The sequence below is a fragment of the Xiphias gladius genome, chromosome 1 (genome assembly GCF_016859285.1).
Source record: "Xiphias gladius isolate SHS-SW01 ecotype Sanya breed wild chromosome 1, ASM1685928v1, whole genome shotgun sequence".
NCBI lineage: Eukaryota > Metazoa > Chordata > Actinopteri > Istiophoriformes > Xiphiidae > Xiphias > Xiphias gladius.
Genome location: NC_053400.1, coordinates 26,210,265 through 26,224,874, shown reverse-complemented (window position 1 = coordinate 26,224,874; position 14,610 = coordinate 26,210,265). Strand labels below are relative to the sequence as shown.

At 41.5% G+C, this 14,610-nt stretch overlaps 1 protein-coding gene across 4 annotated transcripts in view; it reads left to right on the top strand.

The window, feature by feature from the left end:
* Window positions 1–14,610, top strand: part of dmxl2 (Dmx-like 2) — a 39,220-nt gene that overhangs the window by 16,743 nt on the left and 7,867 nt on the right. For all 4 annotated transcript variants that reach the window (XM_040124420.1, XM_040124414.1, XM_040124429.1 and 1 more), the window contains exons 23-43: window positions 126–455; window positions 542–661; window positions 1,234–1,369; window positions 2,364–2,474; window positions 2,656–2,825; window positions 3,769–3,866; window positions 3,982–4,147; window positions 4,643–4,907; window positions 5,059–5,261; window positions 5,448–5,843; window positions 6,494–6,676; window positions 6,802–7,098; window positions 7,206–7,397; window positions 7,499–7,575; window positions 7,959–8,089; window positions 8,626–8,871; window positions 11,157–11,347; window positions 11,481–11,614; window positions 11,714–11,799; window positions 13,074–13,275; window positions 14,069–14,186. In XM_040124420.1, coding sequence (XP_039980354.1) covers window positions 126–455; window positions 542–661; window positions 1,234–1,369; window positions 2,364–2,474; window positions 2,656–2,825; window positions 3,769–3,866; window positions 3,982–4,147; window positions 4,643–4,907; window positions 5,059–5,261; window positions 5,448–5,843; window positions 6,494–6,676; window positions 6,802–7,098; window positions 7,206–7,397; window positions 7,499–7,575; window positions 7,959–8,089; window positions 8,626–8,871; window positions 11,157–11,347; window positions 11,481–11,614; window positions 11,714–11,799; window positions 13,074–13,275; window positions 14,069–14,186 — 3,852 coding nt within the window. The remainder of the gene's footprint in view (window positions 1–125; window positions 456–541; window positions 662–1,233; window positions 1,370–2,363; window positions 2,475–2,655; window positions 2,826–3,768; window positions 3,867–3,981; window positions 4,148–4,642; window positions 4,908–5,058; window positions 5,262–5,447; window positions 5,844–6,493; window positions 6,677–6,801; window positions 7,099–7,205; window positions 7,398–7,498; window positions 7,576–7,958; window positions 8,090–8,625; window positions 8,872–11,156; window positions 11,348–11,480; window positions 11,615–11,713; window positions 11,800–13,073; window positions 13,276–14,068; window positions 14,187–14,610) is intronic.

The window sequence follows — 14,610 nt, the reverse complement described above, 5'->3', positions numbered from 1 at the left end:
ATTAGACTAACCAAAAAGACAGATGCCCACAGACAGATAATATAATTTAGGACATGTGACGATTTAGCTCATCTAATCCACATTGTTGTATACACTGTATAATCAATTTCTCTTCTATGTATCAGGCCATCCTCGCTCACCTGGTAAAGTGTATTGCCGGGGAGGTTGCTGTGGTGAGGGATGTGGAGGCAGGTGAGGGCGGAGCCAGGAGACATCTGTCCCGAACCATCAGTGTGACTGGCAGCACAGCAAAAGACACTATTGTGGCTGGCCGCGACGGGGGCCGCGACTACACAGAGATCAACTCCATCCCTCCCTTGCCCCTTTACGCGCTCATGTTGGCTGACGTAGACACCTCATACAAGGGAGCAGAAGAGGCTGCTAAGGGAACTAAGGTGGCCGATGGTGAGGGAGCTCAGAAGTCCGCAGAGGACCAGTATGCTGACCTTTTCCAGGTAGGTAGTTAAGAGAGCTTCGATTGTTTTTTTTCTTAAAGCTGTGGCCACAGATACTTTAAACTCCTCTCTTCCTGTGTTAACAGGTGCCAACAGTTACCACAGATGACTTTGTGAACTTTGCCACCGACAAACCAGAGAAGAAGTCTCGAGTTATCAACCTCTCTCAATATGGACCCACATACTTTGGACCAGAGCATGCTCAGGTATTGCTTTAGACTCCCATTTCTCATTTTTTAAAAAAAGTGAAATTGCACTGTGGGCTATTTAAGATAAAACACAAAAATAAATGTTCTTTGCATTCCTCATTTGTTTTGGAATTAAGTGGTTAATAAAGAGTTAATAGTGTGGCAATAACAGGTTAATGATGTCATGATACCAAAGTAATAACAGCACAATTAGATTATAACCAACTAATATCTTGTTAACAGCAATGACAGTATTGTGGTAATCTTTTTATATGTCATTTCTGTAAGGGTAATAATGGGGCGGAAACATGATAGTAATAACATGGCAATAAGAGGCTAATCTGCACATAATAACCAAATTATATTAGAGAAATATTCTTTCAATGAGGCTCAATGAGGACATGTTTATTATTGCATAGTTTTTGCAAATGCAAAGTAATAATAGGTTAATATTAAAGCAGGGTAACATTAAACAAAATTTACATTAATGGCTCACATCCATCAGTACATCATCATTGCATACCTTTCAGTCTGTTGCTCCAAGTTTCTCGTCGCTCGCCTTTACACACATTCTTCCGTTGTGTGTCTAGGTATTGTCCAGTCACCTCATGCACTCTAGCCTACCAGGGCTGACCAGACTAGAGCAGATGTTCTTGGTGGCCTTGGCTGACACTGTTGCAACCACCAGTGCTGAGGTCACCAGCTCCACTGATCAACAGTACACAGGTCAGTATATATGTTTGCATGTATAGGTTAAGGTCATATTTGTGATGTTTACAGTAAATTATATATCATAGAGTAAGTCAGTATTTTATTTGGTGACCTAACAAAATATCTTGGTCAGCTGGCCTCTTCTCCTTTTTCTAGTGTCCACATAACTTAATCTTAAACATTTTAGTTTGAGGTATTTTGCCATTTTTAAGTGCTGATTTTTATGCTCACATCAACGTGAATCACCTGTGGCAATCCAAGCTGTTACATTTAGAGTCACTGAATTGATTTATTCAAGTTCTTTCTTCTACGAGCATCCTGCTCAGTGAAGTGTACTCGAGCAAGACACTGACCAGCTCCAGGGTCTTTATTCTATGACTGTCCCTATGCTCTGATCGCCAGGGGGAAAAGAGAATTTTTCCTTTATGTGTGAATAAAGTATTGCCTTATTTTGTATCTACAGTAAGATACAAGATACAACCATACCTGCAGAATGAGCTTGTATTGTAATTTGGCGTGTTGACTGTCTTAATGTCTACCAGTCCATTAACTTTTACCCTTGGTAAGAGATAATATTGTATTAAAGTTGACTAAAGGTTACAGATATAAAACCTAAGCATAATTTTTCTTGATTGTGTGTTCCTGGATATAGTTAATCTCCAGCCATCAAATCTTTATTAACATAAACAACAGTGCTTATACTGTTCCTTTTGAACTGTGTATAAACAGACACTGCACTTTTTCCATTATCTTTGTCTTTTTTCTCCAATTTTCCAACCTATTTATTTAGTCTTTTGAGAGGAAGACATTAGCAGGTTGTTCCAGGGTTGAGTAAGCACAGCGAGGGTAAAAAGGTTCAGGGACAAGAGACACAGTCTCTGTCAGGATTGCATGAACTCAAGTGATACCGGAGTTTTAAAGGGCCATGTTTTCTGGCGGCCATTTAATAGAGTGATCTGTCGAATAACAGTGACAAAGCTGACAGTTCCCTGGTGATGTGTTTGTACAGGTGGTGAGGCTCTCGATGAGTGTGGACTGAGGTACCTGCTGGCCATGCGTCTTCATACTTGCCTGCTCACCTCTCTGCCCCCCCTCTACCGCATGCAGCTGCTCCACCAGGGTAAAACACACTGCTCATTATACTGCTGTTGTGACATATGAAATATTGTTGTGTATGACAGTGGTTCCACTACATTGTCAGATCTTGTGGTTATGGAATTTAGATTTGCAGTGCATTTAATCTTGAACTTCAAACATCAGCTCTCTCCTTCTCCCTCTCTGTCCATCTGTCGCCGTGCCAGGCCTATCAACATGCCACTTTGCATGGGCCTTCCACTCGGAAGCAGAAGAGGAGCTGCTGAACATGATTCCAGCCATGCAGAGAGGCGACCCACAATGGTCTGAGCTCAGAGCTGTTGGAGTGGGTTGGTGGATACGCAACATCAACACTCTGCGGAAAATGGTGGAGAAGGTACCAGGACAAATTCAGACTTGTTAATGCAACGTTCAGAAAAAATAGCACCTGATGATGCAAGTACAATATCATTTCATTTCCTACCTTGATTGATTGACAGATTATAACATTAGGAACATTAATACAAATGGTGGGAATTAAATAGAAAAGGAAATTAGGACTCTTACACAGGACAACAAAGCTAACTGTGATATTTTAAACCTTTTGCAGAAAGATCTGCGCTGCAGTTAGGTTGGTCAACCCAAAACAGGGATAAATGACAATGTAATAAAATCCTTTCCAGCAGACCTGTTATTAATACCAGCTTTGTAAAGCTTAGAATGCTTCTGGATACTGTGTCAGACAGGTGGTGGTTCCAGCTATGATAGAGTAATTTATTGTACTTTGTGGTGCTGTTTTACTAGATTCCAAAAACACAAACACCTCACAGTATAATGCAGTCAGGACATTAGCTGCCATCTAGAAATACCATATTTGAACCAGCATGTCTCAACAAAACAAAAACATTAAAATTTTTAAAAATACAGCATTCAGATCAGCTGTTCTTGTCATTTGTACATCCCCTGTGGTTTAACCTGTACTGACTGCAAAATTCAAAGTTATTATATCTTGAGACGTTCATTCTTCTCCATACTAACCAGCTGAAATTTATTTCCTACAGTGAAGTATACATTGTTAATGACTGTTAAGCAGCTAGGCTTATTCTAAAGAGCAAGTACAAAGTGCAAAAAAGTACAAAAAAATAATAGTTCATGCACATAGGTATGTAACAGTCACTAAATAAGGGGAACATTTTTTACTGGCATGTGTGACAATTGGCAGTTAGTGTTTTGATATGTTGATTGTTATGTTGTCTTTGAAGTGATCTTAACATCATTCCAGCCAATAAGTGAAAACTGAAATTGCTGATTTAGTTACTGCAATGTTTGTTTGTATTCAGTTAGGTAAAGCTGCATTCCAGAGACACAACGATCCTTTAGATGCTGCTCTGTTCTACTTGGCTATGAAGAAGAAAGCTGTCCTGTGGGGGCTCTTCAGGTAGGACACTGTTTCTGAACACATAATTATTTTAAAACGAGTTATAGTTTAATATCCACAAAAATTCTAACAAAAACTTTGTGGGATTCTGAGCTGTGTGGCTTTCTGCTCTCAGGTCTCAGCATGATGAGAAGATGACCCAATTCTTCAAGAACAACTTCAGTGAAGACCGCTGGCGGAAGGCAGCTCTGAAAAATGCTTTCTCACTGCTTGGAAAGCAGCGCTTTGAGCAGTCCGCTGCCTTCTTCCTACTGGCTGGATCACTCAAAGACGCCATAGAGGTGTGAACAGCACACATACACTTTTAGATTCAACGAATAGACATAACTGATTACTGTTGGGTGTGCTCCGACACAAAACATTCTATTTTTATTTCACTCACAGTGGAAACAAGCTGAAATAAGAGCGTGAAGGTGTGTCTGTATGAGAGTTAAATCCCTGAATCGCTAATAGTACAGATATCTGTTGGTGAGAGAGCTGGAAATTCTGCAGCCCTTAAATCACATGAGAGAAGTCTAAATTACACTGATAAAATGCCTGCATAGTTTTCCTTGGCCTGGGTTTTCCATACTACACAGTCAAAATATACAGATAGCCAAAAAAGGAAATAGAAGTACGAGCCTTGTATGCTTCAGCTCCATGTATTGGTAGCAGTGAAAATTACTGCCTTAAAATTAGTTAAAAGTTTTGCTTAAATGCGTACGTACTTACATTTCTTACTTAAACTGCAGTTTTAACCCAGTCTCACCTTTCCTCTGTTGTTCCCTGTTGTGTAGGTGTTGATGGAGAAGATGGAGGATCTCCAGTTAGCTATGATAGTAGCAAGGTTGTATGAGGCTGACTTTGAGAATTCATCCACTTGCCAAGGCCTCCTTTATGAGAAGGTCCTGGGCTGTAACAGGGACGGAGGTGGTTACCACTGTTCCAGACTGCACCCTGACCCATTCCTCCGCAGCATAGCATACTGGATCATGAAGGATTACACCAGAGCCCTGGACACACTGTTGGAGCGAATCCCCAAAGAGGATGACGAGAACCCTGGTCAGTTGTTGTAGACATTTCAGTCAATATTGCATGATCACAAGATTGAGACGAGATCCACTGAAAGCAGTTTGCTCTGATCATTATTTGCATTGTGTGCTATGCTTAAAGGCTTTTTTCCCTCTCTCTTTTCTTCATCCCTCTGTGTTAGATGTAACGGTGAAATCTTGCAACCCAGTGGTGTTTAGTTTCTATAACTACCTGAGGACACACCCTTTGATCATCCGTCGCCACTATGCAAGTCCAGAGGGCACAGCAACAACTGTGGGTCTCACTGCTGAGAAGAGCAGCGCAGATGAGATCAACCTTATAGAACGCAAGCTGTTCTTCACTACTGCCAATGCACACTTCAAGGTGGGCTCATCAGCAATATGGCTGCTCCAATCCAATTCTTCTGATAAAGTTGGGACCTTTTTATCTATCTCTCTCGTTACAGTTGTTTTGTCTGATAAAATGTTAGTTACAAAATCAAACATGCAAAGGTTTTATACTACAGCAAATATTTAGACATGTTTTTAATCATATCTAAATCTTCTGTAGGTGGGCTGCCCAGTTCTGGCTCTGGAAGTGCTATCCAAGATTCCTAAAGTTACCAAGAAATCTGGCTCCTCACCTCTCAGCAAAGCTTCATCCAAGGCCAACTTAAACTCGACCCAACCCCTGGAAAATGGCACCCAGGGAGGTGTGGACTGGGGCTCCCGAGCAGCCCCTTCCCATGCCTGGGGAGGAAATGATAGTGTAGGTGGGTTGGACTGGAGCCAGCCTGTGGTCAAGGTGGAGGAAGACGAGCTGAAGCTGGACTGGGGAGATGACAAGGAAGATGATGAAGATGAGGATGATGATGATGGTCTGACTATGAAGAAACCAGAGCCTGAGACCAAAGCAGATGGTGGCTTGGAGAGTGGCGGGGCCAAACTGCAGAGAGCAGACTCGCAGGTAGGAATAATATATCCCGAATCCACTACAACAAATGATTATAGGATGGGATAATTTTATCTACATGAAATCTGCCATAAAATAAAATAAAAATCTACAAGTTATTTCCAACCTATTGAAAAGTTCATTTTAATGTATAAACTTGATCTCCTTACCAAAACAGCAAACACACAGTTTGACATTCTGACGTCATGTGAAGACAATATCTGGACTAGGACAGTGATGAGTTATCTGGGATGTAGGGGTGTACAACCACAGTCTTATTCAAATGAAACTCATTTGGATTTAACATCTCAGAAAAAAGGAGCTGAGCTGTCATGACACTGGACCAGGAGGCGTTAATATGTGTTATGAGATGAGATTTACAGTAAGACCCTAACTGTTGCCATAGATATGACCAATGCTGATGTCCTGACGCTGTAATTCATCTCAGAGTGTTTTTCTGAAAGGTTCTTAATGAATTTACATTAGCAATTTGCAAGATGAAACTTAACTATGTTAAAAATAGGTACTTTTGGTGAAGTCTGCACACAGAGTCCACTCTCTCTCTGGAAGCCTGCAGAAACTGTGCCAGGGACCTCTTGTGGACTTGAGCTGTGAATTTGGACAACCCTAAACACTTTCCTTTAATTCACTCTCATATATTTCAGGGGGAGTCAGAGGTGGATGTGATAGCAGAGCAGCTGAAGTTCCGTGCCTGTCTGAAAATCCTGATGACAGAGCTGCGTACACTGGCCACAGGCTTTGAGGTGGATGGAGGGAAGCTCCGCTTTCAGCTCTACAATTGGCTGGAGAAGGAAATAGCAGGCATGCATAAGATCTGCAACTACAAGGTATTCTTTAAAAATATTTCATGTAGTATATGCAATTTTATTTTCGCTTATGATGTACAAGGTATTAGCAAAAGTGCCTCTCTCCTACTGGTTGATCATTCACCATAAATACTGTTAACACAAAGGTGGAGGGGAAGGAGGAAGATTCAGAGGTGGAGCGCTGGGGAGAGCGTACAGCATCAGTGGACATATTAGACGAGGCCCTGGAGCATACAGAGGCTGGAGCCTACGAGCGTCACCAGATGGAGCGACGCCGACTTCAGGCCAAGCAGCAGCACTCTGAGAGGCGCAAGGCGTGGCTGAGGAAGAACCAGGCCCTGCTGAGGGTGTTTCTGTCCTACTGCAGCCTTCATGGAGCCAAGGGAGGGGGAGTCACCTCTGTGCGCATGGAGCTTCTGTTCCTTCTGCAGGAGAGCCAGCAGGTACACACGCACACTCATACACACACGTTATGTGTTTCTAGTGGATTCGTGCAAAACAATCTCTGTTCATCAAAAGCAAATCTACATCTTACTGTCTCACTCTGTAGGAGACCACAGTGAAACAGCTACAGTCTCCTCTGCCTCTGCCCACTACACTGCCTCTGCTATCAGCTTGCATTGCCCCCACAAAGACGGTCATAGCAAATCCCGTTCTCCACCTCAGCAACCACATTCACGACATCCTCCACACTATCACCCTGATGGAGGCACCACCACACCCTGACATCACGGATGATCGGGTTAGATCTCAAATAAAAATCTAACTTTAAGTTTCTCGCAGTCATCTGAATCCGCTCATTTTGATGTTGAATCATGAAATGTGTCTGTTTGTCACCCTCAGGTGAGCGCCTTGCACACACTAGCTGCATCTCTGTCTGCTTGCGTCTATCAAGCTCTGTGTGACAGTCACAGCTACAGGTAATTGTGCCTCAGTGCAGTGCCACAAGTTCAACAGTCTCTGTAAGATATTATTTGCCTACCTTAAAACAAAAATGTTTTACAGTACCATAGATGCCTTTCTTGCTATGTGTTTGTTTCACTATCCAGTCCCCCAATTTACACTCTCACTGCTGCTTATTTTTCCAAGACAGTTAAAGTAGTAGTTAATCATTTTAGGAAATTTGCTTGATGCTAAGCCTGGTTAAACCACACCCTGACTACAGCACAGAAAAGAGATTTGTGTGTATCTTCTCATTTCATTCTACGAAAGAAAACCAATGAGCATTTTTCCCAAAATGTTGCATATGTATGTTTTGTGTGGTTGGGACTCCTGGTTTACCTTTCTGTTGTTGGCTTTGCAGCAGCCAGACAGAGGCCAACCAGTTTACAGGGATGGTTTACCAGGGCCTGTTACTCAGTGAGAGGAAACGACTCCGCACAGAAAGCATTGAAGAACACATAACTCCCAACTCCGCTCCTGCACAGTGGCCAGGTAACAAAGCCCCTGCTTTACCGACCACTGGCATTTTTGGGGTCAAAATGAGTTAGACTCTATACTTCAGGCAGAAAATAATTTTTTTGAAAAAAAAAAAAAGACAAGTTTGCTATCAGGCGCTGGGTCCTAATTAATGTTTTTTTCATAATTCTCTGAAAAAATTTTTAATGAGATTGAAACAAAGTAAGATCATATTCCAGAATCCTCAAAGAAAGAATTGAAGTATGTGTGAGCATCAGAGACATGATTGAGGGAGAGTATGAAAAGCAGAGGGTGAGGAAGAGCAGAGCAAAGCAGACAGTCTGTGTTTATGCAAAGAGGCAGATGGTGTTCTATAATAGGAGCTTCACGGCCTCTGGGAAGGAAAGGGAAAGACAGAGACTGATCACGGCGTCATGCAATTGTTGTATAAATGGGTTCTGTATTGTGCGGAGATAATGTTTTTGTTTGTCTGTGCAACTTATTTTTTAAAATTACACGTTAATCTATTGCACAGACACCATGTTGTGTGTATGTGTGTCCTCTCTCTGCAGGTGTGTCATCCCTGATTTCTCTGTTGACGTCTGCCAGGGAGGAGGACCAGCCAAGGCTCAACGTGCTGCTGTGTGAAGCAGTCGTGGCTGTTTATCTTGCACTGCTCATTCATGGCCTGGGCACTCACAGCAGCAATGAACTCTTCCGCCTGGCCGCACATCCCCTCAACAACCGCATGTGGGCCGCTGTCTTTGGAGGAGGGGCCAAAGTCATTATCAAGCCAAAGAGGCCTGAGGCCCCACCAGGTAAAACGATTATTTTGTAGTTAATTACTAATACCTTTATTTTTCATCATGTCATTATTGTCTTACGTCTTCCTCCGTGGTCTTCATTATCTGTCCGTATCCCTTTATTCAGCTCTTCCCATTGTCTTCTTTTACTCCATTTTTTGGCTTTCTACATCCTGACTTACCTCTGATCAGATGCATCTGAGGCAATGCTTCCATCCCTCTGGGTCTATCTCCATAATTACATAGATATTCACCTAGTCCTGTCCTGTTGATGCTCCTAAGATGCTGCTGCTATGTAGTGTCTTGTGTTAGTGTGCCCTCTGCCCTGTGTCCCAGTGCCAGCTGATTTTGAGGCAGCCAGGCCAGAGGAGTCTCAAGAAGAGACAGGAAGACCTGAGCAGAGCAGCCTCACCCCAAACCCCACTCCCATCCCCACTGAAACCCAGTACCCCAAACAACCCCCTCCTCCCCTTTCAAGGGGAGAGGGTCTGGGCACTGTGGCACCAGCAACTGAGGCCACCTGTGAGTAACTGGGCTGGTGGATTGCAGTGCTGGTTTGCAGGATTGCAGTGCATGGTAATTGTAAAGGTTTGCCTTGTTGCAAATGCTTGAGTTACCCCTCTCTCTTTTGTGCAGCTACTACTGAATGCCCATTACAGACAGCAAAGCCCACTAGTGCTATGAAGACATAACCATCTGTGTTCAGTGTTATGATAAGCCAACAGCTGTGTCTGTGAATGTGTCTGTGTGCGTGTGTGCGTGCGTGCGTGTGCATTTGTGCGTGCTTGCGTACATGTGCGTGCGTGTGTGCGTTTGTACTGCATTGCATGTATATGTTGTAATGTCCTCTATGCACATCTCATTGTGTCATTTCTGAATCCACTGAAGCAACTGCTGGGCCTAGCCAGGATTGTTCAGCGGCCATGGCTGAGCAGCCCTCTCAGACTAAATCTGAATCTGAGACTAAACCAGGTACACCTTGAGAGGTTATTTCACTAATGAAGTACCACTGTAGAGCTGGAATACCAAAACTAGTTGTGTTTTGTCCAGTTTGTAGCATTTAATGTTTAAATAGGATGTGAATGGACCAGAGTTACTGTATATCAGTGGTTTGTAGTACAGATTATAACTACATCATACTCCTGCTACGTTGACTGATAGTAGCTCTAGTGTGACGTGATGCAGCTGTTTGTCCAATTTTAGATTTGTAGAAATTGAGCCATTTCCTGAGTAGCTGTTCTGTTTAAGTGTAGTCTGTTGATAGAATTTGACACTATCCATTCATATTCATTAGGCCAAAGTAATATGTACTCAAATTGTATTTGTAGGAGAGGAATATATGGTGTGGCATTTAGACTCTATATCACTGTAGAGTCAGAGATAGCTCTCATCAAAGCCAAGAGCCTGTTGAAGAGCTGGATGGGGGGGGGGAGTCTTAAATGCCAGCCTGTTGATAGGAGTCTCTCTGCCAAATGTTAGGAGCCTGCCCTTTTGAGCGGCGCAACAAACTTACATGCATTTCACAAACACAAAGCCGTACAAAAATGTTATCTGTTGATGCTTATCTATGACAATATACCTTATACCTAATTAACAACGATTTTTAAACAAAATAAACATGTTACTTTCACCAATCTCATCATGTTTGCCTCCTTTAAGGGCTGTGGAGACAAGCCAATGATTAGCACACAACTGCGCAACAAATTCGCCATTGTTGTTTGATGGGTTTTCTGTGTATTTTGTGCCACGCACTACATCAAATATTTACTGATTCAATTATGTAATGGTCTCTGTAGTATCATTGTGTCTAACGTCACCATCTACTCTGGCTTGTGGCTTGTCTTGTTTTGTCTGGTGCGATGCCAGAGATAGTCACCCAGGATATTGGTGCAGGTTTGTGCACAACCTAGTGTGTCTTGCCCTGTGCCTTCATCCTAAATGTTTGTATTTGTGCATTTGCATCCCTTCTTTTCCAAGTGTATTGATTTTCTTTCATGTGCTATGACTCATCAAAGTCATAGAACAAAGTTATATTGCAGACAGGAGCCACATTTTAGCCAGGAAAATGGTTATTTATCAACATTCACAATTCAGGTCTATCATGGATGTACAGTATGCTGTGCTTTGTGTAAGGTGTGGATGCAGTTCACTTCCTCCTGATCCATTGCCTGACCTTACTTCCGATTTTAAAATAACGCTGAGGATCAGCTCATCCTCGGCATTTGTCTGCTGCAAATTGACCGTATCAGAGTTCACCGTGTTTGAAACTTACCATGTCTTCATTCTTCTCCTCCCTCCAGTGGCTCCTCCTCAGCCCCCAGCAGAGGACGTCGACCGATACAGACGTAGGTTCAACATGAGGATGCTTGTTCCTGGACGCCCCGTAAAAGAGACACCAGCCAACCCACCTCCTGTGCCCACAGAAAGACCTGCCTACAGGGAAAAGTTCATTCCCCCAGAGCTGAGCATGTGGGACTACTTTGTGGCCAAAGTAAGGCATTGAATGCTGCCTATGTGGAATCGAATGATGAGAGCTGTGGTTCATGGTCTTCAGGCTATATCTCTCTCCCTGCCTGCCCTTTTCATTTGCTTTTTCTCTTCCATTATAATTTCCTCCCTCTCAGCCCTTCCTGCCACTGTCAGACAGCAATGCCCTGTATGACTCAGATGAAAGCGGCACAGAGGATGATGAAGATGATGATGACGCCTTCCTTTCTGACACACAGATAACGGAGCACTCTGACCCCAAGTCTTACAGGTAGGGCTCAGCCTTTCTTGTTTTTATTCCATTCAGTTTTGGAGCCTGTGCTTCAGATTTTAATCTTCATGCATGTCTTTCTGCCTTTGTGGTACATAGCTGGATTTTGATCCGCCTGGTTATGGTGAAACTAGCTCATCACAACGTCAAGAACTTCCTCCCTCTTGCTGGCCTTGACTTCACAGGTACACTTTTCCCTCACCATTGATCCTAAGCAGCTCCATAAATCTAATAGACAGTAAGATTTATTCTTTATGAAGACGCACTGAAATATTTTTAGTATATTTTGAGAATAATTTGTATAAATATACAGTTAAGTATGTAAGTATTTTGACAGTGACACAATTTTTATAATCGTGCCTCTGTACAACACCTCAGTGGATTTGAAACAAAGCCATCAAGATGTGATTGAAGTGTAGGCTTTCAGCTTTAATTCAAGGGGTTTAACAGAAATATCGCATTAACTGTTTAGGAATTACAGCCATTTTTATACATAGTCCTTCATTTTCAGACACTCAAAAATAATTGGACAAACTAACATAATTATAAATATAAGGATTAATATTAATACTTGGATGAAAATCCTTTGCAGTCAATGATTGCCTGAATTGTGGAACCCATGGATATCACCAAATGCCTAGTTTCATCCTTTGAGGTGCTTTGCCAGGCCTTTATTGCAGTCGCCTTTAGTTGCTGCTTGTTTTGTTTTGCAGCATTTGGCTGAATCTGAGCAGATAGTATAGCCCTATACACTTCAGAATTCATCCTTTCTACTTATTACAGCAGTCGCATCATCAATAAAAACCAGTGACCCAGTTCCATTGGCAGCCATACATGCCCATGTCATAACACTGCCTCTACCATGTTTGACAGATCGTGTGGTATGTTTTGGATCATGAGCTGTTCCTTTCCTTCTCCAAACTCTTCTCTTCCCATTGTTCTGGTACAAGTTAATCTTGGTTTCATCTGTCCAAAGAATCTTGTTCCAGATCTGGGCAGGCATTTTTCTATGTTTTCTGGCAAAGAACATGAACAGCTACCAAATGCAAATTCACCACTTGGAATCAACTCCTGATCTTTTATCTGCTTAATTTGTCATGAAATAACGAAGGAACAGGTCACACCTGGTCATGAAACTGATTGTCAGTTAACTGTCAAATTACTTTTTTGAGCCTCTGAAAATTAAGGACTATATATAAAAATGGCTGTAATTCCTTAACAGTTGATGTGATATTTTTGTTAAACCCCTTGAATTAACGATGAAAGCTACACTTCAATCAGATCTTGGTGGCTTCTTCAAATACATTGTGGTGGTGTACAGAGGCAAAATTAAGAAAATTGTGTCACTATCCAAATACTTACGTACCTAACTGTACATAAATAATCTATTCATTGTTGCTGCTACTTGCTGTATGTAGTATCTACTGTATATCTATATGTATATGTGTTTGTGTCACAGACCTGCCAGTCACCTCCCCTCTCAGCAATGCTGTGCTGAAGACTTTAGAGAACTGGGAGCAGCTTCTGCTGGAGCAAATGAACAAGTTTGATGGCCCGCCTCCCAACTACATCAACACTTACCCTACTGACCTCAGCACAGGAGGTGGCCCCGCCATACTCCGACACAAGGCCATGCTAGAGCCAGACAACACACCCTTCAAGTGAGTTTTAAATCATATACAGTATACAAAAATAGAGACACACATTACACACAAGGGCTGGGTGATTTAAAAACATTCATAATTGTTTTATTAATTTGATTTGATTTGATTTTAAAATCAGAATAAATGTTCATCCTAACATTAATACTTAACTGTTACTGTAGAAAAGAGTGAATGTTGCTAAGTACACAGTGCACAGTAACAAAACAAAAGAGACATAAATTAGACACCAAATAAAAGACATACTACCACTGCAATACTAACATTAACACAAACCAACTCATACTCCAAAAGGACATTAGTTTAGCTCTGGAGCAAACCTAGATACAGCAAATCAATTACAAAAGATCAGTCACACTTGATGCACCCAAGAAAAAGACCAGTAAAATACAATACAGTACATCATGTCAAAGATACATTCACAGATCACTGAAAACATGCAAATTTAATATGTTACATAAGATCATAAAACAAAACAAAACGAAATACCCTTTGTTGTGTTGTGTTGTGTTGTGTTGTGTTGTGTTTTGCTCTTTTCTAAAGAGCACAAACCCTAAAATGTTCTAACCTAGTCCTTTGTTGACCAAGCTACATTGTTGTGTATTAACAGAAAGTATCTTATAGCTGGTAGGTTGTATACTTTTCACACAACACAGAACTAATATGTTCGTCACACATGTAGAATCAGATCATTTTGCATTCAATGGTTTTGAAACTATGCCATTAAATAGGAACCTTTTAGTGGATGCAGTCATATGTGATCAACTTATTTTGTCCATATTTTTTCTTTCAGGACAAAGAACCACCAGTCCTTTCCAGCCCGACGTCTTTGGCATTTCCTGGTCAAACAGGAAGTTCTTCAGGAGACTTTGATCCGTTACATCTTTACCAAGAAAAGGAAGCAGAGTGAGGTCAGCGGCCCACTTGCATAAAAAAAATGTCTGCCTGTTTTTTTTCCCCCAGTTCAGTGTTCAATTGCTATGATGATTAAGCCTGCCATTGTTGTTTATTTGATAGTAATGTTAGTTCTTATTTACACCAGAATGTTTGCATTTTTCTTTTATTTATTTTTTTGTTAACTTCCCCTAACACAATTACTGTATTGGCCCAAATCTAAGACTATATTCTCTTGGGAATTAATTTTTTAAAAGAAGGTTTGAGTCATATTTAACAAGAGGTTGAAAAGTCAATTGTAAAGAAAAATTGTTTTTTTTTTTTTTCTTTTTTTTTTAATGTAACAGGTTTTTCAAAAGGGGGTCGTTTTTTTGTCAGGGAAAAATATATTTGGGCCAATTCAGTATATTTTTAATTTCATTTCTATTGCACAGCATGTCT